The 27,964-nt window shown below is 58.7% G+C and overlaps 5 protein-coding genes across 15 annotated transcripts in view; 2 read left to right on the top strand and 3 right to left on the bottom strand.

The window, feature by feature from the left end:
• Window positions 1-9,974, top strand: part of NUBP2 (NUBP iron-sulfur cluster assembly factor 2, cytosolic) — a 55,551-nt gene extending 45,577 nt beyond the window's left edge. The window contains exons 2-8 of one of the 2 annotated variants that reach the window (XM_050774507.1): window positions 4,544-4,581; window positions 7,330-7,448; window positions 7,550-7,748; window positions 8,489-8,643; window positions 8,763-8,873; window positions 8,982-9,051; window positions 9,335-9,974. In XM_050774507.1, the coding sequence (XP_050630464.1) occupies window positions 4,566-4,581; window positions 7,330-7,448; window positions 7,550-7,748; window positions 8,489-8,643; window positions 8,763-8,873; window positions 8,982-9,051; window positions 9,335-9,480 (816 nt within the window). In that variant the 5' untranslated portion in view covers window positions 4,544-4,565 and the 3' untranslated portion in view covers window positions 9,481-9,974. Of the gene's footprint in view, window positions 1-4,472; window positions 4,582-7,329; window positions 7,449-7,549; window positions 7,749-8,488; window positions 8,644-8,762; window positions 8,874-8,981; window positions 9,052-9,334 lie in introns of those variants that run through there. The other variant, XM_050774506.1, reaches the window with a different exon arrangement.
• NDUFB10 (NADH:ubiquinone oxidoreductase subunit B10) overlaps window positions 1-27,964 on the top strand; it is a 197,706-nt gene that overhangs the window by 15,951 nt on the left and 153,791 nt on the right. The window contains exon 1 of one of the 4 annotated variants that reach the window (XM_050774578.1): window positions 16,022-16,025. The exons of the other annotated variants lie outside the window; for them this stretch is intronic. The gene's annotated coding sequence lies outside the window, so the exon portion shown is untranslated. Of the gene's footprint in view, window positions 1-16,021; window positions 16,026-27,964 lie in introns of those variants that run through there. 4 annotated transcript variants of the gene reach the window in all.
• Window positions 1-27,964, bottom strand: part of MRPS34 (mitochondrial ribosomal protein S34) — a 56,551-nt gene that overhangs the window by 6,489 nt on the left and 22,098 nt on the right. Inside the window, exon 1 of one of the 7 annotated variants that reach the window (XM_050774528.1) lies at window positions 14,378-14,387. The exons of 2 other annotated variants lie outside the window; for them this stretch is intronic. The gene's annotated coding sequence lies outside the window, so the exon portion shown is untranslated. Of the gene's footprint in view, window positions 1-1,925; window positions 1,945-3,314; window positions 3,325-11,111; window positions 11,122-14,377; window positions 14,388-27,964 lie in introns of those variants that run through there. 4 more of the 7 variants (XM_050774529.1, XM_050774530.1, XM_050774526.1 and 1 more) reach the window with 4 other exon arrangements.
• Window positions 1-27,964, bottom strand: part of SPSB3 (splA/ryanodine receptor domain and SOCS box containing 3) — a 34,814-nt gene that overhangs the window by 1,673 nt on the left and 5,177 nt on the right. Inside the window, exons 2-4 of the mRNA XM_050774646.1 lie at window positions 4,040-4,070; window positions 2,901-3,038; window positions 27-204 (exon numbers count right to left, since the gene is read on the bottom strand). Coding sequence (XP_050630603.1) covers window positions 27-204; window positions 2,901-3,026 — 304 coding nt within the window. The 5' untranslated portion in view covers window positions 3,027-3,038; window positions 4,040-4,070. The remainder of the gene's footprint in view (window positions 1-26; window positions 205-2,900; window positions 3,039-4,039; window positions 4,071-27,964) is intronic.
• IGFALS (insulin like growth factor binding protein acid labile subunit) lies at window positions 11,200-14,547 on the bottom strand. The gene is made up of 2 exons (XM_050774297.1): window positions 14,415-14,547; window positions 11,200-13,189 (listed from the first exon to the last, which is right to left on the bottom strand). Exons 1-2 carry the CDS (start codon window positions 14,428-14,430, stop codon window positions 11,388-11,390), a joined length of 1,818 nt encoding a protein of 605 aa, XP_050630254.1. The 5' UTR covers window positions 14,431-14,547; the 3' UTR covers window positions 11,200-11,387.

Here is a 27,964-nt window from a genome sequence, read left to right as displayed (position 1 = left end):
CCAGCAGGGGCCGGACCCCATCTCACACTCGTCTTCCTCTCCGCATCGACAGTCCTTGCCCCGGTGGGCCGAGTGCAGGTTGCTACAGAAGGAGGCCTCGCTCTGCCCGGCACAGTCACAGAACGACTCGCCGGTCACAGGCACCGCACTGGGGATGGATGGCGGCAGCGCAGAGTACTCGGGGTCGGAGTCCGAGTCGCTGTGCTGGGAGAGAAGGGCCGGCTGTTCCTGCCTGTCGCCCGCTCCTGTCCTCTCACCCCTGCCCTCTGCCAGCCCAGCCTGAGTCTCTTCCTCCCCTTCCCTGAGCCACCCAGGGAAGGATGGGGGTCCAGGCCTCCAGGGACTTCACAGGACCCCGAGTGCACGGCCCAGGCTCCTTCCCAACACGCTCCAGCTCTGCCCCATTCTGCACGACCAGGAGGCCCTGGAGGCCCAGCCACTGAGCGACAGCCAAGGCCGCCTGGCCTCCCAGTGGTTTCTAGATGGTGGATGAGCCCTGGCCTGCCCTACCTGCCCAGAGCTGAGACGGTGTGGACACCTTCCCTGCTCCGCCAGCCCTGCAGGGGCCCCAGGCAAGGCCACCACCCCCGCACCAGGCCCAGCTGCAACCACCTGGCCTCAGGGCAGTCCCCACCACACTGTGGCCCAATGACCTTCCTGTTACCTGAGCAGACCCTGCCTCACCACAGGGTCCCATTGCCCAGTGCCCACTACAGGCCCCACCCCTCCTGGTGCCAGCTTCAGCGGTCACCTGAGGCTTCTCCAGCCCCTTCATCCCTGTTCTGTTTTTCTTCTTTTGCTTCACTGAAGTTCTCCTTGGTCCTGATTCTTGGCCTCCTCCCACTGAAATGTGAGCTCCTTGTGGGAGGCGGGGCCCCTCCCAGCCTCCTCCCTGTCACAGGCTTTGTGGGTGCAACCCAGGGCCTGAATGGACCAGAGGGTCAGCAGGGAGAGTGCTAAGTGACCAGGGGGGCCCTGTGGCAGAAGCCTTGGGACAGTGAGGGTACAGGTTGGGGGCTGGTCCAGGAGAAACCACAGGTGACCATGACATGGGCGCCACCAGCTTCCAGGTGAACGTGGACCTATCCAAAGCCACCTTCAGGACAGGACACTGTCGTCTCTGGAGGGGACGGCCCCACCCAACATACATGGCAGGCCCAGAGGACTCTACCGCACTGCCTAGAAGTGGGGGTCCCCAAAGCCAGGGTAGACCCACTGAGTCAGAAGCCAGGGCACAGAACTGAGCACTTGTGCGGCAGGTCCAGGGCTGGGCTCCCTGGAGAAGGAGACAGACGGAACGCCACTGCCTACCTCCTGCCCACAACGGACTGCAGGCCCATTTGGTGACAGGACAAGCAGCCCCTGTGTGTCGGACACTGCCCGGCCCGTAGGCACGCCTGCATGCCACAGCCACGAGCCTGTGAGGCTCAGGCCATGTGGCCTGCAGGAGCTGGAGGCGGGCGGGAAGGCAGGTCAGCGCCTCTCCCTGGCTGGAGCAGGGAGCTCCAGGAGACCCCAGGACAGCCCCCACCCAGTGGAGAAGACCTGCTTCCCAATTTGCCCCCAAGGCCTAGTGGGCCCACCGGGCTCAGGGAGTCCTCACTCGGAGGGGAGCCCAGCCCCTCCCAGGACGCCTGGCTGAGTCTGAACAACTACGCAGGGGAGCTGTGACAGCAGAGAGCAGCAGCAGGTCACACAAGCAGCAGCCCCGGAAGGACACGGCCCATGGTGACAGAGGACAAGCAGCATGCGTGTGTCAGACACTGGCCTGTGGACACGCCCGCATCCCACAGCCATGACCCTGCGAGGCCAGGACAGACTGCTCCAGGGCACATGACCTGTGGCAGCTAGAAGTGGGGCAGGAAGGCACAGCCACGCTCCTACTGTGGTCCAAGGGAGATATCAGGAAACCAACTGGGAAATCACCCCCAACAGGAACCCCCACCCCTCCCAGCCTCACTGCACCCCATCAGGCCAGGCAGCTGCCCTCAGGGTCTGCTAAAGCGGGGGTCAGGGGCCATGGGTGCAGGTAGATCTGCCTGCAAAGCCCACAGGCACATCAGATCATCTGGGCTGTTCTGAACACCTTCAGGTTCCTGGGCCTCCCTAAGCAGGTGCAGAAATTTTTATCTTCAAGTACCAGGATTTTGTTTTGGTTTAACACACATGTATGTGAACAAAGAGCATGTGTTTGCACTGGCAGAAGCATCCGATAGGACACGTAGCAAGTTAACGACGGCCACCTCCAGAAATGGACTGGGTAAACCAAAGAATTTTTTTGTTTTGTTTTGTTTTCGAGTCAGGGTCTAGCTGTGTCACCCAGGCTGGAATGCAGTGGTGTGATCACAGCTCACTACGGCCTTGACCTCCCTGGCTCAAGCAATCCTCCCACCTCAGCTTCCTGAGTAGTTTGGGATTTTGGCACGTGCCACCACGCCTGGCAAATTTTTAAATTTTTTGTACAGACAGTTTCACCATGTTGCCCAGGCAGGTCTCAAATTCCTGGGCTCAAGTGATTCTCCAGCTTCAGCCTCCCAAAGTGCTAGGATTTATGGGTGTGAGCCACAGTGCCCAGCCCCAGAGTGGAGGATTTCTGTTGAATGAACCAAAAACAATTGCCAACCTCGCCATAGACCATGGATTTCAGAGGAGAAAGCACAGTGAAGAATGCAGTGTGTTCTGAGGTCCCGTCACCCGAGGCTTTGTGTGTCCTTTGCCAAATTAAAGAGTCTCACAGAATGTGGTGTACCCAGCAGACAGGCCCAGCGTTGGCCTGGTCCTCTGGCCTCAGAAGCATCTTCCCCTCCGATTGATTCCCTGTTCAGGTAATGCCTGTCTGCCTGCCTAGGGCATCTCCACACCTTAGCCCAGCCATGTCCGCCTGGCCCCCTGGGACCTACCTGCCCATCAGAGTCGTAGCCCCAGTTAGTGGAGCCTGCTAGAGCCACAGCCCGGGCATCTGCGTCTCGGCGGGCTGCACTCAGGACGAAGTGCCAGGCCCTGCTGCTCCGGGGGCGTCTGGCCATGGTGGAAAGAATCTAGAAGAAAACACAGGCTGTGGGCAAAGGAAGACTCACAGCGCTCCCAGCCCTGAGCTTCCAGGCTGGGCCACGGACCCACTCAAAGTGGGGACTGCAGGGGCCGCGCCGGTGCCCAGCCAGGGCTCCAGAACGCTTCAGGAGCCCGTACCTCACTCCAGGATCTGAGCAGCTCAATAAAACCTAGGTACATCCTGTGAAACGCCACCCAGACACCCATGCCTCCGGAATGCGAATCCCAGCCCAGTCTCCTGCTCCACCTCACGAACCTGGCCGCCCCGCCCGCCTGTCCCGCAGGCACTTCAAACCTCCACTCGCTCCTCCTCCGTCGTCCAGTTTGACAAATGGCATCTCCGGCCTCTCAGTTCCTCATGCCAGAAGCACGGTGGTCACCCCTCCCTGACACCTTCCCCTCATGCCCGGCCCGACCGCCGCACCCGCCTGCATCCTCCTCCCGCCACCATCTCCCGGGCCATACGGCTCAGCTCGCTACCGCCAGGGCTCCTCGTGAAACAAATCTTAAAACCTGCTCAGCGCTGGCCGCTGTTCCGGCATAAAATGCAAAAGGCTGCGAGGGCCAGGTCTGCGCTTCCCAGGCCACCTACCTGGCCCCTCCCTCGCCAGCTCCGGGGTCCCCGCCCCGCTCCCCGTGGGTTCCGCCTCGCCTTCCAGGGCCGACCCCTGCGCCGGGCTCGCGGCTGGCAACGCCCGCTGGGCCCCGGGCGGGGTTTCAGGGAGGCCGGGGAGGATCGCGGCGCCCGGACCGCCGAAACCTGTCCAGCCCCAGGCGAGCGCGGGTGCAGCCGGAGCCGCCCGGCCTGGCTGTCCCCTCCCGCGGGCGCGCGGGTTCCGGAGTCGGCGGCGCCTGGGAAGCCTTTCTCGGGCGCGGCCCTCAGGAGAGGAACAAAAGCGGTGCCCTGGCCGCGCTGCTACCGCCGCGCCCGCAAGGTCAGCGCGCCCGCCCCGAGCCCGGGACCGCGGCCAGCAGACCCGCCGCTCACCTGCAGCCCCCGCAGCGCGCTCCGCTGGCCCGGCCCTGACCCACTTTCCTCCCGGGCGCGAGACGTAAACAATCCCCGCCCCCTGCACCCATTGGCTCCGGCGGCGAGGGGCGGGCACACCTGTCTCGGAGCTTCGAGCGGGGGGGCGGGAGTCGGGAGACAAAGCTATTGCCGAGAGGTTTCGGGAACTGTCAATCGTGATCCGACGTTCCTATTGGCCAGTCCCCAAGCGACGGGCGACAAAGCCCGCGCGCCCATTGGACCCGGGGGGGGAGGCGGTCGCGCAGGCCGCGTTGACACGAAAGCAGGTCCGTGCCCGCGTCGTCATCTGCGCCGGAATCTGCGGCACCGGCGAGGGAGCTCCTCCTGCGATCTGATTGGCTGAGATAGCAGGACTAGGCCTATCAAGAGGAGCCAGGGGTGGGCACGCACTGCCCATTGGCTGGAAGGCCCTTCGCTCCATCTGGGAGGCTGACGGCCGGCGGGCGGAAGCGCAGGGCAGACGCGAGCTCCTGGCGGCGGCGGGATGGAGGCGGCGGCCGGTGAGTGGCGGGCCAGGGAGCGGAGCCGGGACGGGGCCTTGCCTGGGGCCCCGCCGCGCCCTATCCCGGGGCGATCTCGCTGCGTCGCGCGCCTCCAGTGCGACCATCACCGGCCGGCATGGCTGGGCCGGGCCAGAGGCCGCGGCGCGGGCGTTTTCTAAACACGGTCGTTTTCCGCGTGCCGCAGATTCGATGCGGAAGGTCCGTGACCTCGGAGGGCCTGAGTCGTGGAGCTGGGGGAGGTTTTAAAGGAAACTGTGTGGAGCACCGCGTTGTAGGCGGGCGCAGTGGCGCCTGTGGGCCCCGGTACGCTGGAGGTCGCGAGGTCGCGGCCGCGGTCGCAGCTGCACCGCAGCCCGGGCAGGAGCGAGACCGTGTCTTTAAATAGGTCTCACGCGCATAGTCATGAAAGTAAGACGGACGCCGGCGTCTCCTGCTTTTAGTTATTTGTGGAAGTGGCGCTCTAAGTTCAGAAAAGTGAAAGTTGCGCGGGACGGAATTCACACCCGTGCGGACGATGCGTTCGCCAGGTCAGCGCCGCGGACCCTCCTGAGTAGTGGGAGCCGCATTTCTCTTCCAAGAGACCTAGAGTCCGGTACCCAAAAGAAAACAGTCCTCGGACAGCACGGTCTTGTAGCACAACTCTGACACATTAGAAATCCAGTGCTGGAGTCTTATATCAGAGGAGAAGCCTGGAAAAGCCTGTCCTTATTATCAGGACGGATTTATTACAAAGTAAGGATATTACTGAGATGGGTGGAAGCTTTTTTTTTTTTTCTTTTTTGAGACAGGGTCTTACTATCGCTAAGGCTGGAGTGCAGTGGCGCGATCATAACTCACTGCAGCCTTGACCTCCTGGGCTCAAGCGACCCTCCCACCTCAGCCTCCTGAGTACCTGGGACCACAGGATGCACCACCCTGCCTGGCTCATTTTTTAATGTGTAGACATGGGGTCTTAATGCGTTGTTGAGAGTGGTCTGGAGCTCCTGGGCTGAAGTGATCCTTCCACTTTGGCCTCTCAGAGTGCTGGGGTTACAGGCGTGAGCCACTGCACCTAGTCCAAGCTTTTATTTTTTTTGTTGTGGGGAGACGGAGACTCTCTCTGTTACCCAGGCTGGAGTGCAGTGGCACAATCTCGATGACGGCTCACTGCAACCTCGACCTCCCAGGTTCAAGCAATTCTGCCTCAACCTCCCAAATAGCTGGGATAATAGGCACGAGCCAACCTGCCTGTCTAATTTTTTTGTATTTTTAGTAGAGACAGGGTTTCGCCATGTTGGCCAGGATGGTCTCAATCTCCTGACCTCGTGATCCCCCTGCATCACGAAAGTGATGCATCCCAAAGTGCTGGGATTACAGACGTGAGCCACCGTGCCCGGCCCCAAGCTTTCTTTAAATGGGGAAAATATACACATAAAAATTCAGAAGCCCTAGATTGGGCAAGGAGATGGCGCTCAGCCTCCGTCCTGTGCTTCCAGCACAGCCGCGCCTCCCGGCAGGCTTATGCTGACTGTGCTTTGCTGAGAACGGGAGCTGCCTCAGTTTGCTGAGAAGTGAAACGTTCTTGGGGGAACCTTCAGGGTTGTTGTCCTGGTTCCCTAACACTAGTCCCTGCGTTTACCATGGTGCTCAGCCCAACCCACCAGACAGGCACAGTTCCCACCTCTGCCAACAAGGAAAGCCCCTGGGGGTTAACCCTGCCGCTGGCGCCAGCACCGATGGCAGTGTGGCAGTCAGGACCCAGACCTGACAGAAGTGCCCACCCCTCTCTTTACTGTCTCAGGGGTGACCGCGAGGCTGTGGTCTCGGGGCTTTGTGTTTGCAGGAGTGTGGGGCTGGGGCTGGCTTTTCTGTGTCCCCGGGGGGAGACCTCATGCAGCCTCTGTAGGTCCGAGGACCTGCCTGCGTGCCAGGTTCTCCCGGGAGGCTTTGGGCTTGGGGGGCCTTTGAACCTGCCCTTGAGAGGCGGATCAGTTCGGGGTGGTTTCTCCGCGTCGTGTGTGGAGCCCTCACGTGCGCCTTCCAGGGACCTGTCAGCAATGGAGCAGTGTGCTGGAGACCAGGGGCGTGACCTCAGCGGGGGCGCTGGGGGGAGAGGGCAGGAGTTTTGCCAAGGTGTCTGCCACCGCGTGGCAGGGACAGGACGGGACCCTGGAAGGAAGAGGAGCTGGGGCTGTGCGGGGAGCAGCCAGCTGCCCTCACCTACTGCACACTGCAGGAGCCGAGAGCCTGGGACGCCGGTGTGCAACGCGTGGTTGTTGCCACCCTGGGTCCTCAGCTGCCAGCATCCCTCCTGAGAACTGGAGGCCCAGGGCAGCCTCTGCTGCCTCTGCCGAGCCCGGGGTGCATGGACTGGGGAAAGGGTGGAGTCCATTTGGTTTCCGTTAGAATTAGCAGGGGGCTGGCAGTCTCATGATCGTGACACTCACGTGTGTGAGCTTGCACACGCCCGCGCATGAAGGAGCGCACGCACCGAGAGGAGAGTTGGGCAGTTTCCGCTGTCAGCAGCACAGCCTCAGGCGGGTGCAGGGAGTGCCGTAGTCTTAGAGGGACCCCCCGGGTCCGGGGCTGCAGGGGACCTGCCTGGAGGTCTTTCCATCAGGGCGAAGCCGGGCAGGGGCCGCCTCTGGATCTGGCGATTCACCACTGCCCCGCTCAGAATGTGGGTGCAGGAGGTGGTGGGTGACCCCGTGTGTGGGCACAGTGGGCACCAGGAGCCCTGACCTTCTCTGTCGTGTCTCTCACCAGAGCCTGGAAACCTGGCCGGCATCAGGCACATCATCCTGGTCCTCTCAGGAAAAGGGGGCGTTGGGAAAAGCACCATCTCCACGGAGCTGGCCCTGGCCCTGCGCCATGCAGGCAAGAAGGTGAGCGCCCTGCCCCTCACTGGGCGGAGCCCCAGGCAGCCACCTGCATCCCGGCAGAGGCCTGGCGGTGCCCCTGGCCTAGGCTATGCCCCTCCTTGCAGGTGGGGATCCTGGACGTGGACCTGTGTGGCCCCAGCATCCCGCGCATGTTTGGGGCGCAGGGCAGGGCCGTGCACCAGTGTGACCACGGCTGGGCACCCGTCTTCCTGGACCGGGAGCAGAGCATCTCGCTCATGTCCGTGGGCTTCCTGCTGGAGAAGCCGGACGAGGCCGTGGTGTGGAGAGGCCCCAAGAAGAACGGTAACGGCCGGGCGGCCTGTCCGCTGTCCTGATCGAAGGCGTTAGCGTCGGCGCCGGCCTCTCCCGTGGAAATGCCCCCCTCCAGCAGCCAGGCCTGTGCCTGGGACCTGCACAGGACACCCGCGACCAGGCCCAGGGCTCTGGCTGGGGGTGTCTCGAGTTGGGTCTGTGCTGCCACACAGCTGACCCCCATTCCCGGTCAGAGGGAGCGGGGTCTGCTGAGACCCTGGCCACGGCATGCGGGGACCTGGGGCCCCCGTGGGGCAGGTCGTCGGGCAGAGCTGAGGGGGTTCTGGTGCCTCTGGAGCAGGTGGCATTAGACGCCCCCAAAGGCAGGGAGAGGCTGGTGGGAGTGAGGCACAGAATCTGGGTGCACCAGGGGGCGTCCACCACGGAGAATCTGGGTGCTCCCATGTGTGGCGACAGACCCCTGGAGGGTCCTGGCCCCGTGTTCTCATTTGGGGCCGTGGGGAGTCGGAGGGGGGCTTTGTGGGCAGGGGCTGGATGCTGGAGAAAGGGACGGTGTAGACAGCCCTGGCCCCATCTTTGCACTCCTGGTCAGGGCCTGGCCGGCTCCTGCGTCGCTCCAGGGCCTCCCGAGAGCCTGTGATGGAGGCTGGTGGCAAGTGACACGTGATGGACTGCAGCTCCTCGGCCTGACCTGGCTGGTTCTTAGTGGCACAGGGCCATGTGTGCAGACCTGCCCTGCCCTGACCGCCCCGTCTGTCCCGTCTTTGCAGCACTGATAAAGCAGTTTGTGTCCGACGTGGCCTGGGGGGAGCTGGACTACCTGGTGGTGGACACGCCCCCGGGGACCTCCGATGAGCACATGGCTACCATAGAAGCCCTGCGCCCCTACCAACCCCTGGGGGCCCTCGTGGTCACCACACCCCAGGTACCGCTGCGGCACCTTCCCAAGTCCCTGTGGGCTACTTCCCAGCGGGCTGGGCAGGTCTCCCTGCCTGTGTGCCTGGCCGAGCCCAGCAGACTGCAGCCTTGGCTCCCGCCCCTCAGGCGGTGTCCGTGGGGGACGTGAGGCGCGAGCTGACCTTCTGCAGGAAGACGGGCGTGCGGGTGATGGGGGTCGTGGAGAACATGAGCGGCTTCACCTGCCCACACTGCACAGTGAGTCCCGGGGGTTGCAGGGGGACCGAGGCAGCGCCTGACCGGTGGAGGTGGCAGGCAGGCCAAGGCGGGGCCTTGGGTGGCGCTGGGCTCACTGCCATCTCCTAGGAGTGCACCAGCGTCTTCTCCAGGGGCGGCGGGGAGGAGCTGGCCCGGCTCGCCGGGGTGCCCTTCTTAGGTGAGTGTTCCAAGCTGGTGCTGGGGTCCCAGCCTCCCATTCCGTCTCTGCCCTGGGTGGGTTTGACCTCCGTGCCCCCGGGGCCCGAGGGAGAGGAGGGGATGGGAGCTGTTTCTTCCCCTCTCACGCCGCACCATTGCGACCTGTGGCTCATCCACCCGCGCCCTCCTCAAGGCCCTCTACGGGCACGGGTGGTTCGGGTGCGTCCGCTTTTGGCCAGCTGAGCCCATGCTGGGAGCGGGAGGTGCAGACACAGCGCCACCGCCTCCACTGTGCCCTGCAGGGTCTGTGCCCCTGGACCCCGAGCTCACGAGGAGCCTGGAGGAGGGCCACGACTTCATCCGGGAGTTCCCCAGGAGCCCCACCTTCGCCGCACTCACCTCCATAGCACGGAGGATTCTGGACGCAACGCCCACATGCCTCCCCTGACTGAGGCCGCCTCGAAGCTGCCTTCCAGAGCCACCGAGGGCTCTGCTCCAGCCTCTCGGAGAAACAGAGCGGGCTCGGTTCCCGGGCCCTGCAGGGGCAGGCCCAGGCGGCGCCAACGGGAGAGCAGCTCGCTGACCAGCGCTGCCCCAGGGATGTATCAGGCACCAGCAGCTCTGCCTGGTTGGCCTGTGGCTGAGAGGACAGCTCGGGCCCTGGTGCTGTGGCCTGGGTGCCCTGCAGCTGTGAGACGGGGGCGGCTTGGGCTCTCCTCCCTTCCATGTTTCCCACCTGTGCCCCTGGCAGCTGCGTGTCCACATGATTGGCAGAGCACAGGACTTCCACAGTCCTCAGGTGACCCCGGGCCGCCAGCACCCTGGGGTCACTGTCATCTGCGTGAAGATGGGGGAGCGCTCCCTAAGGGGGCGAACTGACCTCAGGCCTGTCTTGTAACTGTAGAGGAGCCTACCATTAAACGTGTCCGCTGCTGTGATGACGAGTTTGACGTTTCTAGAGGCTTCTGTCCTTCGGGGTCAGATAGCACCTGCCTCTATAAGTGCCTGGCCTGGGCCGGCAGGTTCGTCAGCTTCGGTGTCAACAAGCCCCTGGGTCCAGGTGTTGATGCGTTCGCATCAAATGTGGGGATCTGGGGAGATGTTGTGATAAACCTGAGAGCCGGGCGCTTTGCTATGGAAGAATGGCCTCCCTGGGACACTGCGGGACCCCTCCTGGGACTGAGACCAGAATTCGGGTTGAGAAGGGAGCTCCGATCCCAGGGGCCTCCTGTACCTCTTCCCAGTGAGACCCGGAAGGAGAGCCGTTCCAGAAAGCAGAACGCGTTGTTTTTCCCAAAGGAAGAGCTCGGCCTTCAGCAGAGGAGGACCCTGGAGGTGGGGGTTGGGAACCAACCTGGGCAGTGCCTGGGCGGGTGGGAGGGTGCCAGGCGCACCTGGGCCAACAATGCCAGTGCCCTGAGGGGGCAGAGAAGACCGACGCCGGGGGCATCTGCAGGGGGTGCAGCTTCCCACGCTAGACTGACGGCCTGCCTGGGGCTCACTCCTCACCCCACCTCAGCCTCACCCTGGCTGCCTGGACCACGCCCCTCGGGACACTGCCTGGTCCTCAGGGCGATGCCTCGAAGAGGAGGGGTGATACTCAGAGGTCCCGGGGATTTGAGTTGGTGTCATCATTCCTGGGGGACGTCCTGCAGTGAGCCCGAGGGGCAGCTGCAGGGACCAGGAAGACACACAGGTGGGGGGCAGTTGGCCAGGGCGGTGGCAGGGCAGGATCCGGACGGGGGCCCTGGGCGTGGCTGAGCCGGGCAGGACAGAGGCGAGGAGACCAAGGCGTGCCCTAGGCAACGCCGTCCCCCCGCCCCCGAGCCAGGTGGTTTCTTTTCAGACGGTCTCGATCTGCCGCCCAGGCTGGAATGCGGTGGCGCAATCTCGGCTCACGGCAGCCTCTACCTCCCGGGCTGCAGCGATCCTCCTGCCTCAACCTCCCTAGGATCACAGGCATGGGCTGCCATGCTCGGCTAATTTTTTTTATTTTTTATTTGTAGAGATGGGGTCTCTCTTGTGTTGCCCAGGCCGGTCTCTTGAATTCCTGGGCTCAAGCGATCCACCCGCCTCGGCCCCCCAAAGCTCTGAGACCACAGCTGTGCGCCGTGCACCCAGCCCCCTTTCCTGGCTTCACGCTCGCAGTCACGCACCGTGCCTGTTAAGATTCAATTGCCTTTGCCTTTAATTGATGACAGCTGGGGGCCGCCCTGCCTTCCACCCCAGTCAGGCCCTTGTGTCTTTCAGCAAGTGCACGGCGTGGGGCCGCATGCCTGCCAGGCCCCTGAGGACACTGAGGACCTGTCCCCAGCACAGGGTGAGCCAGGCGGAGGCCCGAGTCCGGGGCCCTGGTCAGCAGGGAGCGAAGTGGGCCTCGCCGAGGTCCCGCAGGTCGAGCCCCGCGACCTCGGGCGGGCTGGTGCAGGTGATGTTGTTGTAGGTGTACACGGGGGGTTGGCAGTCGTCCCCCTCACAGATGGCCTGGACGAAGCGGGGCACGGCACTGGGGTTCTGCAGGGCAAAGTCCCATAGCGCCTTGAGGGGGCAGCTGCAGTCCCAGGGGTTGCCCTCCAGCCACAGGCGCTCCAGGCCAGGGGGCTGCGGCGTGAAGGTCCGCAGTGAGTTGTTCCTGAGGTTGAGGTAACGCAGCCGCCCCAGCGGTGCCAAGAGGCTGCCGGGCAACGCCTCCAGGCGGTTGTGCGAGACGTCCAGCCAGAAGGCCCGCTGCAGGGGGCCCAGGGCATCCGCCGGCAGCTCCGCCAGGCGGTTGTGGGAGAGCAGCAGGTACTCCAGCTTGCCCAGGCCCTGGAAGAGCTGGTGGGGCAGGTGCGTGAGCTGGTTGGAGGTCAGGTCGAGCTCCAGCAGCTCCGCCAGCCCCCACAGGCTCTGCTCCTCAATGCCCACGAGGCCGTTGTCCTTGAGGAAGAGGCGGCGGAGCCCCGAGAGGCCGGCGAAGGTGTGTGGGCGGATGCGGCCCAGGCAGCTGCCCTCCAGGTGCAGGCTGTGCAGCTTGCCCAGGCCCCGGAACGCCTGCTCCGGAAGGTTCCGGAGACAGTTCCCAGAGAGGTTCATGACCGCTACGTTGGTGAGGCCGAGGAAGGCGCCCACCTTGACCTCCTGGAGCTGGTTGTGGTCCAGCGTGAGCACCTCGAGTTGCCCCAGGCCCTCAAAGCTGCGCTCGGCCAGCTGCCGGATGCGGTTGTGGCCCAGCTGCAGCTCCTCCAGAAAGTGCAGGTCCTCGAAGGTGCGGGGCCGCAGGCTGGCGATGGCGTTGTGGGACAGCCGCAGCACGCGCAGGCCCAGCAGGCCGGGGAACGTGTCCTCCAGGAGGCCAGCCACGCGGTTGTGGGACAGGTCCAGCCATCGCAGTGCCTTCAGGCCCAGGAAGGCGCCCGGGGCCACGGCAGCGATGAGGTTGCGGTCCAGGTAGAGCTTCTGGAGCCGGGGCAGCTGCGCGAACACGTTGGCCTTGATGGCCCGCAGCGCGTTCCTGCTCAGGTCCAGCTCCCGGAGCTCGGCCAGGCCGCTGAAGAGTGCGGGCTGCAGGTAGGCCAGCCTGTTGCCCGCCAGCACCAGCTCGCGCAGGCCGCCCAGACCACGGAACGCCGCATCGGGGAGCACGGCCAGGCTATTCCAGCCAAGGTTGAGGTCCCAGAGGTTGCCGAGGCCCTCAAAGAGCCCGTCCTCCAGCCTGCTCAGGCGGTTGTTGCTGAGGCCCAGCGAGGCCAGCGCGGGTGTGTGGGCAAAGGTGCCGACCGCCAGGCTGCGCAGCTGGTTCCGCTCCAAGTGCAGGTGGCACAGGTTCTCCAGGCCCAGCAGTGCCTGTGGCTCCAGGCTGCCCAGCTGGCCGCCCTGCAAGTTGAGGAAGGCCAGGCTGGAGAGGTTCCGGAAAGCCGCCGGGGGGATGGACGAGAGGTTGTTGCTGTCCAACCACAGGGCTTGGGTGCCGCCCGGGATCCCGTCAGGCAGGCGCGTGAGGTTCCTGGAGCTGCAGAAGACGCTGAGCTCATTCGCCTCCTCATCGTAGCTGCAGGCACAGGTGGCCGGGCATGCTGGGCCCTCGGCTTCCCCCGGCGTTCCGGGCTCTGCTCCCTCCAGGCTGCGGGGGCCGAGTGCCACCCAGGACAGCAGCAGCAGCGCCAAGGCCAGGCCTCCTGCGGGGGGAGAGGCTTGGGGAGGCGGCCCGAGGAGGGCTCTGCCCGAGTGAGCCTGATACCAGCACAGCCGGAAGCAGTGCTCAGGTGTGAACTGAGGCTCGAGGTCATCCGCTGAGATGCGAAGAAGCTGGTGAGCCCCACAGGTTCTCCGGCCCAAAAGCTGACGCTGCGCTCCCCACCCCATGGGACAGAGGAGTGGCCACCCCGCCCCGCCCCGCTGCACAGACGCTGAGGGCTTGGCTCTCTAGCCCTGCGCAGGCCACGTGGGCTCGGCCAGGCTGGGTCTCGGGCTGTCTGGCATGTGGCAGCCGCACCCCCAAGGCAGGCACTTGAGCCAGGCCAGGCTGCCACGTTGGCCTAGAGGAAGGGGAGGGAACTGAGCCATTGGCCAAGGTCCGGCCATTTTCCGAACATTCTGGAGTAGGTCTGGGTGGGCACTCGCTCACTGCCCTCAGAGGCTGGACAGGGAGCTGGGCACCTCCTGCCCCAGTTAGGTCCCCTCAGCGGGGTCTCACCTGCCTGCATCCAGGTCTTGAGTGCTGTGGGGGGGACCGGGGCACCGCTGTTGGGGGACAGGTAGGAACCCCGCACCGTCGGTCACCGAGGCTCACATTGCCTTTCAGGACAAGGGGCCACAGGCCTCACAGACGCGGCCAGCAGCCTCCCAAGCAGTGATGACCAAAACCTCCCCTGTACAGCCCCCGCATCCTCAGAGGGTATGGAATCACTGGGACGGTGGCAGGGACAGCGAGGTGGGGTCCCCCGACCGCCCTTCTGCCGTGATGGGTTGGGGGTGGCCTGAGCCAGCTCTGAGCTCAGCTCAAGCTTGGGGGTGGCCGAAGCCGCAAGGGGTCACCCCATAGAGACAGTGGGGTGTGAGCCAACATCTGCCTGCGCTGGGCTGGGCCCACGACGCAGGCTGTGAGGGGCACCTCCCGTTGCTGTGCCCGCTGTTCTGGGGGCTGAAGGCTCCGGCCTGTGCCTGGTCCTCCTCCCCTGCACTGCCGCCAGTGCCCTTAGGGTGAAGGACAGGACACAGACCCTCTGGTGCCAGGCACAGCGGCATCTCCCTGCCAACCCCAGCAGATGCATTTCCGACTATGGGCTCCCCAGTCCCTGGTGGGGGGACTTCCTGGGGGTCACCCCTAGCCTCTCCCCAGTGGGCTCAGGGTCACAGACTGGCCACCCCCAGAGCAGGTGGCGGGGCGCTTGGGGGCCTCACCTTTCCTCAGGGCCATCCTGCGTCCAGGGCAGGCCGCAGGCAGGCAGCAAGGGAGGGTACGTCTGCTGCGCCGGCCACCCCTGCCCTCTGGATTTCCCCACTGCGGGGCAGCCCGCGCCTGTCACCTGGCTGACCCAACCCAGCTGGCCCTGGCTCTGTTAACCCCCTCGTGCCGGGCAGCCGGCATCGGCCCGGAGCCCTGGGGTGCAGACAGTGCAGGGGGTGAGGGAGCTTCTGTCGGGGTCTGAGGTGGGCTGTGATGTGGCCCTGGGGGCGGATGGCCAGTGCCCGGGCCCCGTGCAGGGCTGACGGGGGAGGGCTGGGCAGCGAGGTTGGGGTGGGGACCCCTTGCAGCAACCTGGGAGAGGCTGGGGCTTGAGGCAGGTTTGGGGAGTCCAGGACTTTATCAGCTCCTGTTGCGGGCAGGGTGCCCCTCGGGCAGCTCCTGGGGTCTTGACCCCACCCCTGGCCTGAGCAGCCAGCCAGGTGGGGCTCAGGGGCTGCCTCCCCTTCCCCGTGCCCCACCCAGCCGTCCACCCGCCCTCCCGGGGGTTCCCTAAAGCCTGGGTGGGAGCTGCCATTTGTTCTTCAGGCCCATGGTGCTGTCCAGGGCCCAAGCTCGCCCCACCTCTCCCGTGACCTTACGGGCGCTGGTGTCTGGCCACTGCCCCGCCCCCAGCCTCTTCTAGGAATGCCTGGCAGGGCTGCAGGCGCCTGTTTGCTTTTGCCCCGCACCATCCTCGGGGAAAGTGTGGGGGTGGCCTGGCCATGGGAGCCAGGTCTTATGCCCCACACAAGCCTCACCTGCCCCTTGCTGTGCCCCAAGGCTCTGGTGAGGGCCTGGCCGCCCCACAGTCACCGCTTGTGTGCAGAGAGGCCACAGGAATGTGTGCCCAGCCATGTCCGAGGCCACCCCTGGGCTCCGTCTCCACCTGCCTCCAGCGGCCCCTCGCTCCCCTCCACCTGCTCAGACCACTTCCCAGTCAGTCGCCGTCTCCACCAGGGCCTGAGCCGCTGCAGCCCCTCCTCTCCAGGTCCCTGCCGGCCCCTCCTCTGGCTGTCAGCGGGGCCTGCCCACCAGTCCCTCGGCAGTGGGAAAGCCAGTGGGAAAGCGTTCAGGGAAGCGGCCGGGAGGGGCGCAGGTGGAGGCAGAGCCGGGGCTGGAGGAGACCGCAGCTCTCCAGGCCCTACACCGTCCGCGGCTCCGGCCTCACCTGGCGGGCCCCGTGCAGAGCTGTGGGAAGCCGCCGGCCCACTGTCATCGTCTTCTCTTTATCAAGAATTGATCATTTTCCAGGTGGCGTCTCGGCTCCTCTTCTGAGAAATTATAGATCCACGGGGAGAAAGTCCACACCCAGAAAAACCCACGATCCGTTTACTCAGCAGAAAACGCGGACTCAGCAGGGGCCTGGGGCCAGTGGACCTGGGCGGCCTCTTCTCAGGAGACGTCCCCGTGTGGGGGCCCCTGGCCTGTGTCAGGCCACGCACCACACCTGGGAGCCCTGCACACTCCAGGTGGGAAGGGAGAGTCTGTCCCTGTTCTCCTTTGGGAGAGGCCGAGCGTCGTGGGCAGGCGGAGCCTCACCGGGGTTGCGGCAGCTGGTAAGGGGGCTCCAGGCCTCTGATTCCTGTGGTAACACCGAGGCCTACACACACATTCAGCCCACTGAGTTCCAGAGGCCCCCATCACTGCCACCACCCCCGATGGCCCCACTGCCCCTGTGGCCTGTTCTGGCTCAAGGCCGGTGGCCTCCCAGGCTCCTGTCTTCAGGCTGCGCAGAGCCTGGCTTTCTGTAGGACAGGACCGGAGGGAGGTGACGCCATGTCTAGGTCAGATCCTGGAATGCATCTGTCCCTGTCCCTCACTGTTTCCAGCAGTGCCAGCGAGTCCTGTGGCTCCGCATCCTGAGGGCGCACACCTGTCCACAGTCAGGCCGTTGGCGAGCGGATGGTGGCTGCCACCGTGGAGACCCAGCATCTTCTCTAGCACACGGCCGCAGGGTCATCCGGCCTCGGCCACTGCTGGTTGCTGTATCTTGTCAATTTTCTAGTTAGCTGGGTGATTTCTGATTTGCAAGACACAAGGAAGACCAAAAGCTTTCTGCACGCACACCTGTCAGGGGTGTGGCCGGTGGTCTCTGTCATACTGTGTGGCCTTTCCATCCTCTCACTAGGATTCTGAGTTTTTGGTTTGTTTATTTTTGAGATGGAGTTTCATTCTTGTTGCCCAGGCTGGAGTGCAATGGCGCCATCTCGGCTCACTGCAACTTCAGCCTCCTGGGTTCAGGCAATTCTTCTGCCTCAGCCTCCCGAGTACTGAGATTGCAGGCATGAGCCACCACGCCTGGCTAATTTTTATTTTATTTTATTTATTTTTTGAGACAGAGTCTCACTCTGTCGCCAGGGCTGGAGACCAGTGGCATGATCTCAGCTCACTGCAACCTGTGCCTCCCAGGTTCAAGCGAGTCTTCTGCCTCAGCCTCCCAAGTAGCTGGGATTACAGGTACCCGCCACTAAGCCCACCTAATTTGTTGTATTTTTAGTAGACACAGGGTTTCACCATGTTGGCCAAGGTGGTCTCCAACTCCTGACCTTGTGATTCACCCACCTCAGCCTCCCAAAGTGCTGGGATTACAGGCGTGGACCACCATGCCCAGCCCCTAATTTTGTATTTTTAGTAGAGATGGGGTTTCTCTATGTTGCTCAGGCTGGTCTCAAACTCCCGACCTCAGATGATTTGCCCGCCTTGGCCTCCCAAAGTGCTGGGATTACAGGCGTGAGCCACTGGCCTGGTGAGAGTTCCTAATTTTAATTAAGACGGTGTTCTGGCCAGGTACGGTGGCTCACGCCTGTAATCCCAGCACTTTGAGAGGTCGAGGCAGGTGGATCACAAGGTAAGGAGTTCAAAACCAGCCTGACCAACATGGTGAAACCCCGTCTCTACTAAAAATACAAAAATTAGCCAGGCATGGTAGCACACGCCTGTAATTCCAGCTACTCAGGAGGCTGAGGCAGGAGAATCACTTAAACCCGGGAGGTGGAGGTTGCAGTGAGCTGAGATCATACCATTGTACTCCAGCCTGGGCGATAGAGTGAGACTCTGTCTCAAAAAAAAAAAAAAAAAAAAGATGATGTCCTTTAAACGTTGAGCTTGATTCCTCAAATACCAACAACAAAGATGGTGATACGATTTGACTGTGTTCCCACCCAAATCTCACCTTGAATTATAATAATTCCCACGTGTCAAGGGCAGGGCCTGGTGGAAATAACTGAATCATGGGGGACGTTTTCCCTATACTGTTGTGGGTAGTGAGTAAGTCTCATGAGACCTGATGGTTTTATAAATGGGAGTTCCCCTGCAGATGCTCTCTTGCCTGCTGCCATGTAAGACCCTGTGCCTTCCGACATGATCGTGAGGCCTCCCCAGCCATGTGGAACTGTGAGTCCATTAAACCTCTTTCCTTTATAAATTACCCAGTCTCAGGTATGTTTATCAGCAGTGTGAGAAAAAACTAATATAGTAAATTATTACTGTAATAATTATTCTTACAGCGGGACACTGCTGTAAAGATACCCAAAAATGTGGAAGTGACTTTGGAACTGGGTAACAGGCAGAGGTTGGAACCATTTGGAGGGCTCAGAAGAGGACAGGAAGATGTGGGAAAGTTTGGCACTTCCCAGACTTGAATGCCTTTGACCAAAATGCTGATAGTGATATGGCCAACAAAGTCCAGGCTGAGGTGGTCTCTGAGAGGAGGAACTTGCTGGAAACTGGAATAAAGGTGACTCTTGCTGTGCTTTAGCAGAGACTGGTAGCATGTTGCCTCTGCCCTAGAGATGTGTGGAACTTTGAACTTGAGAGAGATGATTTAGGGCATCTGGTGAAAGAAATTCCTTTTTTTTGTTTTTGAGATGGAGTCTCGCTTTGTCACCGAGGCTGGAGTGCAGCGGCGTGATCTCGGCTCACTGCAACCGCTGCCTCATGTTCAAGCAATTCTCTTGTCTCAGCCCCCTGAGCAGCTGGAACTACAGAAGTGTGCCGTCACACCCAACTAATTTTTGTATTTTTAGTAGAGATGGGGTTTCACCATGTTGGCCAGGAGGGTCTTGATCTCTGACTTTGTGATCTGCCTGCCTTGGCCTCCCAAAATGCTGGGATTACAGGCGTGAGCCACTGCACCCAACCAGTGAAAGAAATTTCTAAGCAGCAACGTGTTCGAAAGGTGACCTGGGTGCTGTGTTAAAAGCGTTCAGTTTTGTGTATTCACAAAGATACGGTTTGGAATTGGAACTTTAGTTTAAAAGGGAAGCCAACCATAAAAGGCTGAAAATTTTGCAGCATGGTGATGCCATAAAAAAGCCCATTTTCTGAGGAGAAATTTAAGCTGGCTGCAGAAATTTGCATAACAAGGAGCCAAATGTTAATCACAAAGACAGTGGGGAAAATGTCTCCAGGGCATGTCAGAGGTCTTCAGGGCAGCCCCTCCCATCACAGGTCCCGAGGCCTAGGAGGATAAAAATGGTTTAGTGGACGAGGCCCAGGGCCTTGCTGCTTTGTGCAGTCTTGGGTGCCCTGCCTCCCAGCCATGGCGAAAGGGAGCCAAGGTGCAGCTCAGACTGTTGCTTCAGAGGGTGCAAGCCCCAAGCCTTGGCAGTTTCCAGGTGGTGTTGGGCCTGCAGATGCCCAGAAGTCAAGAATTGAGGTTTGGGAGCTGGGTGCAGTGGCTCACACCTGTAATCCCAGCAGCACTTTGGGAGGCTGAGGCAGGTAGTTCACCTGAGGTCAGGAGTTTGAAACCAGCCTGGCCAACATGGCGAAACCCTGTCTCTACTGAAAATACAAAAATTAGTCAAGCGTGGTGATGCGCACCTGTAGTCCCAGCTACTTGGGAGGCTGAGGTGGATCACTTGAACCTGGGAGGCGGAAGTTGCAGTGAGCCAAGATCATGCCACTGCACTCCAGCCTGGGTGACAGAGCGAGACACCATAAAAAAAAAATCAGGTTTGGGAACCTCTGCCTAGATTTCAGAGGCTGTATTGGAACACTTGGATTTCCAGGCAGAAGTGTGCTGCAGGGGCAGAGTCTTCACAGAGAACCTCTGCTAGGGCAATACGGAAGGGAAATGTGGGGTTGGATCCCCCGCAGAGTCCCTACTGGGGCACTGCCTAGTGGAGCTGTGAGAAAAGGGCCACCATCCTCCAGACCCCAGAATGGTAGATCCACTGACAACAGCTTGCACTGTGCACCTGGAAAAGCCACAGACACTTGACATGAGCCTGTGACAGCAGCTGGGAGGGGGGCTGTACCCTGCAAAGTCACAGGGGTGGAGCTGCCCGAGGCCTTGGGAACCCACCTCTTGCATCAGTGAGATCTGGATGTGAGACATGGAGTCAAAGGAGATCATTTTGTAGCTTTAAGATTTGACTGCCCTGGGCCGGGCGCGGTGGCTCAAGCCTGTAATCCCAGAATTTTGGGAGGCCGAGATGGGCGGATCACGAGGTCAGGAGATCAAGACCATCCTGGCTAACACGGTAAAACCCCGTCTCTACTAAAAAAAAAAATACAAAAACTAGCCGGGCGAGGTGGCGGCGCCTGTAGTCCCAGCTACTCGGGAGGCTGAGGCAGGAGAATGGCGTAAACCCGGGAGGCGGAGCTTGCAGTGAGCTGAGATCCGGCCATTGCACTCCAGCCTGGGTGACAGAGCGAGACTCCGTCTCAAAAAAAAAAAAAAAAAAAAAAAAAAATTTGACTGCCCTGTTGGATTTTGGACTTGCATGGGGCCTGTAGCCCCTTTGTTTTGGCCAACTTCTCCCATTTGGAATGGATGTATTTACCTAATGCCTGTACCTTTGATTTTACAGGCTTATAGGCAGAAGGGACTTGCCTTGTCTCAGATGAGACTTTGGACTTGGACTTTTGGATTAATGCTGGAATGAGTTAAGACTTTGGGGGACGGCTGGAAGGGCATGACTGTGTTTTGAATTGTGAGGATATGAGGTTTAGGAGGGGCCGGGGTGGGATGATATGGTTTGGCTGTGTCCCCACCCAAATCTCATCTTGTAGTTCCCATAATCCCCACACGTGTGAGAGGGACCCGGTGGAGACAGGTGAATCAGGGGCTTGGTTCCCTCCGTCCTGTTCTCTCGAGAGTGAGTTCTCATGAGAGCTGACGGTTTTATAAGCAGCTTCCCCCTTCACTGGGCACTCATTTCTCTCTCCTGCTGCCATGAGAAGAAGAACTTGTTTGCCTCTTTTCCCACCATGATTGTAAGTTTCCTGAGGCCTCGCCCGCCTTGCAGAACTGCGAGTCGGTTAAACCTCTTTTCTTTATAAATTGCCCGCTCTCAGGCAGTCCTTCATAGCAATGTGAGAATGGACTAACACAGATGGGAAAATGGCAAAATTCTTAATGTCCTCTATCTTATTTTTATGGTTTCAAGTACTATTTTGTGCAGACACTGTCCTGTTTTCCCTTTTTTTTTTTTTTTTTTTTTTTTTTTTTTTGAGACAGAGTCTTGCTCTGTCGCCGAGGCTGGAGTGCAGTGGCCGGATCTCGGCTCACTGCAAGCTCCGCCTCCCGGGTTTACGCCATTCTCCCGCCTCAGCCTCCCGAGTAGCTGGGACTACAGGCGCCTGCCACCTCGCCCGGCTAGTTTTTTGTACTTCTTTTTAGTAGAGACGGGGTTTCACCGTGTTAGCCAGGATGGTCTCGATCTCCTGACCTCGTGATCCGCCCGTCTCGGCCTCCCAAAGTGCTGGGATTACAGGCTTGAGCCACCGCGCCTGGCCTGGATACCCATTTTTAATTGGGTTATGTTCTTGAGTTGTGTAAGACTTTGTGTATTACTTACAACTCTCAGTGGTGGATCAACAAGGAAAAAAAAAAACTGGCAAATATTTTTCCCAGCCTGTGGCTTCTCTATTTTTTTTTTTTTTTTTAAAGCTGTCTTTTGGCCCAGTGTGGTGGCTCACATCTGTAATCCCAGCACTTTGGGAGGCTGAGGCTGGAGGGCTGCTTAAGCCCAAGATTTCAAGACTGGCCTAGGCAACACAGCAAGACTCCACCTCTACAAAAAATACAAAAATTAGCCACACATGGTGGTATGCGCCTGTGGTCCCAGCTACTCGGGAAGCTGAGGCTGGGGCTGGAGAATTGCTTGAGGCTGCAGTGAGCCATGATCACGCCACTGCACTCCAGCCTGGGTAACAGGGCAAAGCCTCATTTCAAAAAGAATGAAAAAAAAAAGTTGTTTTTTTTTTTTTTTTTTTTGAGACGGAATCTCACTCTGTCACCCAGGCTGGAGTGCAGTGGCCGGATCTCAGCTCACTGCAACCTCCGCCTCCCGGGTTCACGCCATTCTCCTGCCTCAGCCTCCCGAGTAGCTGGGACTACAGGCGCCCGCCACCTCGCTCGGCTAGTTTTTTGTATTTTTTTAGTAGAGACGGGGTTTCACCGTGTTAGCCAGGATGGTCTCGATCTCCTAACCTCGTGATCCGCCCATCTCGGCCTCCCAAAGTGCTGGGATTACAGGCTTGAGCCACCGCGCCCGGCAGTTGTCTTTTTAAAGCTCAAAAGTTTTTCATTGTGACAAGTTCCAACTGATTTATTTTTCTCTAACAACTCTTTGCCTAACCCGAGATGACAGAGATGTTCTCCTATAGCTGCTTCTGAAAGTTTGGTGGCTTCAGCTATTATATTTAGGACTGTGATCTCTTCTGAGTTACTTTATGAGGATATGAGGAAGGGTCTCAAGTCACTTCTTCCACAGATATCTAATTGTCCCAACACTATCTGTTAGACTCTCCTTTTCCCAGTTGAAATGTCTTGGCATTTTTGATGAAAAATCAGACGGCCGGCCGGGCGCGGTGGCTCAAGCCTGTAATCCCAGCACTTTGGGAGGCCGAGATGGGCAGATCACGAGGTCAGGAGATCAAGACCATCCTGGCTAACACGGTGAAACCCCGTCTCTAACAACAATACAAAACACTAGCCGGGCGAGGTGGCGGGCGCCTGTAGTCCCAGCTACTCAGGAGGCTGAGGCAGGAGAATGGCGTAAACCTGGGAGGCGGAGCTTGCAGTGAGCTAAGATCCGGCCACTGCACTCCAGCCTGGGCGACAGAGCGAGACTCCGTCTCAAAAAAAAAAAAAAAAAAAAAAAGAAAAATCAGACAGCCATGAATACAAGGATTTATTCTAAACTCTGATCTGTTGTTCTTCATACCCTTCCTTACACTACTGTCACACTTGATTTTTGAGACAGAGTTTTGCTCTTGTCAGCCAGGCTGGAGTACAGTGGCACGATCTCAGCTCACTGCAACCTCCACCTCCTGGGTTCAAGCGATTCTCCTGCTTCAGCCTCCCGAGTAGCTGGGAATACAGGCGTGGGCCACCATGCCCGGCTAATTTTTGTATTTTTAGTAGAGACGGGGTTTCACCGTGTTGGCCAGGCTGGTCTCGAACTCCTGACCTCAGGTGATCCACCCACCTTGGCCTCCCAAAGTACTGGGATTACATGTGTGAGCCACTATGCTCGGCCCCTGCTAGGATCTTAATGGGAACTGCATGGGATCTGTGGGCCCATTTGGGGAGACAGAAATCGTGACAGGAGTCTCCTACCCAGTGAATGTGCATTGTCTTTCCACTTTTCTCAGCAAGCATCTTGTATTTTCACTGTATAAATCTTCCGTTTCCTTCACCAAGGTGGTTCCTAAGTGTGTGCTCTAGTTTCGATGCTGGTGACTGGAATCTGAGTTTTGTGTGGATTGTTCATAGTCTATAGAAAGGTGATGGATCTGTTAACTCTGGATCCCGAGGCCCAGCTGAACTTCCCTGTTCCGGTTGTGTGTGTCCCGTAGGCCTTGCTATGTAGAGAACCCTTGTGCTATGAATAGACACTTTTACTTTTTCCAATGTGTGGGTTTTTTTGTTTTGTTTTTTGTTTTTAGCATCTTATTAAACGCCTCGTTCTGCCTTTAGAGGGAACCATTGTCACCCACCATGAACTACGCCACCAGCTTGGGAGGCAGAATAGTGCTCACTGCAAAGATGGCCATATTCTAAGCCCTGGGCCCTGGGATGACGTGAGGCCACACCACCCAGAGGAGGTGCCAATTTCAGGTCAGTTCCCCCAAAATGGAGTAGCTTGGGTTTTCCAGGTGAACCTAGGGAATCGTATGGTCCTTAAAAGCAGAGGAGGAGTTGCCTTGAGGCATGGAGGACTCGGCCTGCTGTTGCTGGCTTTGAAGGTGGCAGGAAGGGCCACGAGCCAAGAGTGCCTCTTGAAAGGATGGGGATATAGAACCTCTCCCAGAGCCTCTGCGGGGAACGCAGCCCTGCCCACACTTTCCTCTTAGTCCCGTGAGACCCGTGTCAGACTACCGACCTCCAAACCGCAAGATACACTCGTGTTTTGGTTCTCGGGTGTTTTTTTTTTTTTTTTTTGAGATGGAGTATTGCTCTGTCACCCAGGCTGGAGTACAGTGGCGCGATCTCAGGTCACTGCAACCTCCACCTCCTGGGTTCAGGCGATTCTCTGGTCTCAGCCTCCCAAGTAGCTGGGATTACAGGCATGCGCCACCACACCCAGCTAATTTTTGTATTTTTAGTAGACACGGGGTTTCACCATGTTGGCCAGGCTGGTCTTGAACTCCTGACCTCAGGTGATCCACCCTCCTCAGCCTCCCAGTGTTGGGATGACAGGTGTGAGCCACCGCATCTGGCCTAAACTTGTGTTGTTTTAAATCACTGAGGTGAGCCGGGCGCGGTGGCTGTGTAATTTTGAAATCACAAGGTCAGAGATCGAGACCATGGTGAAACCTACTCCCTAGCCGGGCAAGGTGCGGGCGCCTGTGGTCCCAGCTACTCCGGAGGCTGAGGCAGGAGAATGGCGTAAACCCGGGAGGGAAGTGAGCTAATGGCCACTGCACTCCAGCCTGGGCGGCAGAGCCAGACTCCGTCTCAAAAAAAAAAAAAAAAAAAAAAAAAAAAAAAAAAAAAATAATTTCTAGGTGGGGTGACCTGCAGCGATTGGAACCTAATGCCGACGGCCTTTTCTAGCTGGGGATGTCCCCTTCTCTTCCCGGGTTGTGAGATTCTTTATCAGGAACAGGAGTGGGACTTTTGTACTGTGCTTTTCTGCATTGATTGAGATGGATCTCATGGGTGCTTTTTTTTTTTTTTTTTTTTTGGAAACAGGCTCTGGCTCCGTCTCCCAGGCTAGAGTGCGGTGGCTCGATCTCAGCTCACTGAACTTGCGCCTCCTGGGCTCAAATGATCCTCTGGTTTCAGCCTTGGGAGTAGCTGAGACCGTAAGCATGCGCTCCCATGCCTGGCTACTTTTTGGTTTCTTTTTGGTTTATTTTGGTAGAGACAGGGTTTCGCTATATTGCCCAGGCTAGTCTTGAACTGGGCTCAAGCAATCTGCCCACCTCAGCCTCCCAAAGTTCTGGGATTACAGGTATATGTTTTTCTATTAATGAAGCTTACGACCTTAAGTGCTTTGTAGATGTTACAGAACCTCACTTTGCTGTGACAAACCACGTGGTCATGGTGTGTGAGGTTGCCGAGTTTGGGTTGCTAATATTTTGTTAAGGATCTTTACGTCTGTGTTCATGACGGACATTGTTCTGTGGGGTGGGGGTGGGGATCATGACGCCTTTCGCCGCCTTTAGCCCCTAGACTCAGGGGGCGTGTCTCGTCCTCCACATTCTGAAGATTGTGAATGGCTGTGTTACTGACAGTTCACAGCGGCAGCCCTGTGGGCACAGGCTTCCTATAGGAACACTTAGGACTTCTCAGTACTATAATTTCTTGTTTTAGGTCTATTCAGATTTTCTGTTTCTGAGTCAATTTAAGTGATTTGTGTCCCTCTGGGAGTTTGTCAGCTTCACCTAGTTGGTTGGTTTTCCCAGTATTCCAAGGCCTGCTCATTTCTGTAAGATTGGTGATGGTGTCCCCTGTTTCATGCTTCTGGCAGTCAGTCTAGCTAAGAGTTTGCCAATTTTGTTGATCTTTTCAAGGAACTTTTGCTTTTTCTGTTTTCTAGTTTACTCATTTCCTCTCTAATCTTTCTTTAGGTTTCATTTGTTCTTTCTAGCTGAAAGTAAAATCCTACTTTTTTTCTTTTTTGAGACCAAGTCTCACTGTCACTCAGGTTGGAGTGCAATGGCATGATCTTGGCTCATTGCAACCTCTGCCTCCCATGTTCAAGCAATTCTCCTGCCTCAGCCTCCCCAGTAGCTGGGATTACAGGCGCCTGCCACCACGCCCAGCTAATTGTATTTTTAGGAGAGATGGGGTTTCTCCATGTTGGCCAGGCTGGTCTCAAACTCCTGACCTCACGTGATCCACCCACCTCGGCTTCCCAAAGTGCTGGGATTACAGGCATGAGCCACTGAGCCCGGCCAAAGCCAACTTTTTTTTTTTAAAGACAGAGTCTTGCTCTGTCACCCAGGCTGGAGTGCAGTGGTGTGATATCGGCTTACTGCAAGCTCCACCTCCCAGGTTCACACCATTCTCCCACCTCAGCCTCCTGAGTAGCTGGGACAACAGGCACGTGCCGCCATGCCCGGCTAATTTTTTCTATTTTTAATAGAGACAGGGTTTCACCATGTTAGCCAGGATGGTCTCGCATCTCCTGACTCATGATCCATCCGCCTCAGCATCCCAAAATGCTGGGATTACAGGCATAAGCCACCACGCCCGGCCAAACGTTTTTTATTTGAGACCCCCTTTTATTACATAGGTGGTTAAAGCTATAAATTTCCCTCTAAGCACTGTCAACTCCCACAACTACTGCCTGCCCCACCACTCCTACCATTCAGATCAGACATCAGGGCCAGGCACCGTGGCTCACACCTGTAATCCCAGCACTTTGGGAGGACTACTGCCTGCCCCACCACTCCTACCATTCAGATCAGACATCAGGGCCAGGCACCGTGGCTCACACCTGTAATCCCAGCACTTTGGGAGGCAGAGGCGGGTGGATCACCTGAGGTCAGGAGTTCAAGACCAGCCTGGCCAACATGGCAAAACCCCGTCTCTACTAAAAATGCAAAAATTTAGCTGTGCATGGTGGTGGCACCTGTAATCCTAGCTACTCAGGAGGCTGAGGCAAGAGAATCACTTGAGCCCAGGAGGCAGAGGCTGCAGTGAGCTGAGACTATGCCATGGCACTCCAGCCTGGGCAACAGAGCTCCTGTCTCAAGAAAATAAAAGATCAGATGTCAGGCATTTGTTGCATCCACAAAGGGCTGTTAAAATTACTTATTGGTTTACAAATGAGCACAGTGTTATAGAATGGAAGCATTTAAGGTTCTCGCCTAAGAATATTTGCTGACAAACAGAACGAACTCTTTGAACTGGGGTAGGGTTAGTGGGAGAAGCAAGCAGGAGAAGGAATCTGTGTCCTGTCTCCTCACACACACCTGGCTTGAGCGGTATCCCAGAGGGTCTGTGAGTCTGAGAACAGATCAGTGACCCCTCCGGGGGATGGGCAATGCGTGTGGTCTGGAAGTACAGTGCCAGCCTTCCTCTTCAATCCACAAGCCTCGGGCCAGGCTTGCTCCTAGGTCCCCAGGGCTGCTCTGCCTCTCCACTCAGAAGAGCCCATCTACAGGACCAGGTGGCAGAGGGGGTGTGGGCCCCACTCCCTTCACAGCTGCACTGACAGGGCAATCGGTCAGTCAGTGAATCAGTCAGATGTTTCAGAACACGCGAGAGGTGGGCGCAGCATTGTGAATGGACTAAATGCCACTCAACTGTGCGATTAATTAATTTCTTTGAGATAGGGTCTCCCTGTCCTCCAAGCCAGAATGCAGTGGCACAAGCAAGGCTTACTGCAGCCTTGGACTCCCAGGCTCAAGCGATCCTCCTGCCTCAGCCTCCTGAGTAGCTAGGACTACAGCTACACACCACCCTGCCCAGGTAACTTATTTATTTATTTATTTATTTATTTATTTTGAGACAGAGTCTTGCTCTGTCGCCCAGGCTGGAGTGCAGTGGCACAATCTCAGCTCACTGCAAGGTCCGCCTCCCAGGTTCACGCCGTTCTCCTGCCTCAGCCTCCCGAGTAGCTGAGACTACAGGCGCCCGCCACCATGCCCGGCTAAGTTTTTTTTTTTGTATTTTTAGTAGAGATGGGGTTTCACCATGTTGACCAGGATGGTCTCGATCTCCTGACCTCAGGTGATCCACCCACCTCGGCCTCCCAAAGTGCTGGGATTACAGGCATGAGCTACCGCGCCCGGCCCTCATACATTTTTTAAGTTTCAGATTAGCCCTAAGGGTTGCCTCTTCCTACCCTTCCCTCGTAGACCCTCTGCCGCGAGGCACACGCAGAGCCTGGGCAGGACATGTGGCCACCCACCCAGCGCTCCTGGGGTCACAGGCCGAGCACTCCCCAGGTGGCTGCTTCCCCAGAGGGCGATTTGTGCTTTCCAAGCAGAGACGGGGCTGGGGGTGCTGCTGAGCAGGGCACTGCCTGGAGGTCGCGGGATCTGGCCACCTCTCCCTGCCAGGGGGGACCTGAGCAGATCAGACAGGCACGGG

The sequence above is a fragment of the Macaca thibetana genome, chromosome 20 (assembly GCF_024542745.1).
Source record: "Macaca thibetana thibetana isolate TM-01 chromosome 20, ASM2454274v1, whole genome shotgun sequence".
In the NCBI taxonomy this organism is placed as follows: Eukaryota; Metazoa; Chordata; class Mammalia; order Primates; family Cercopithecidae; genus Macaca; species Macaca thibetana.
The sequence above is the reverse complement of the archived record's forward strand: the minus strand, read 5'-3'. Positions and strand labels throughout refer to the sequence as shown.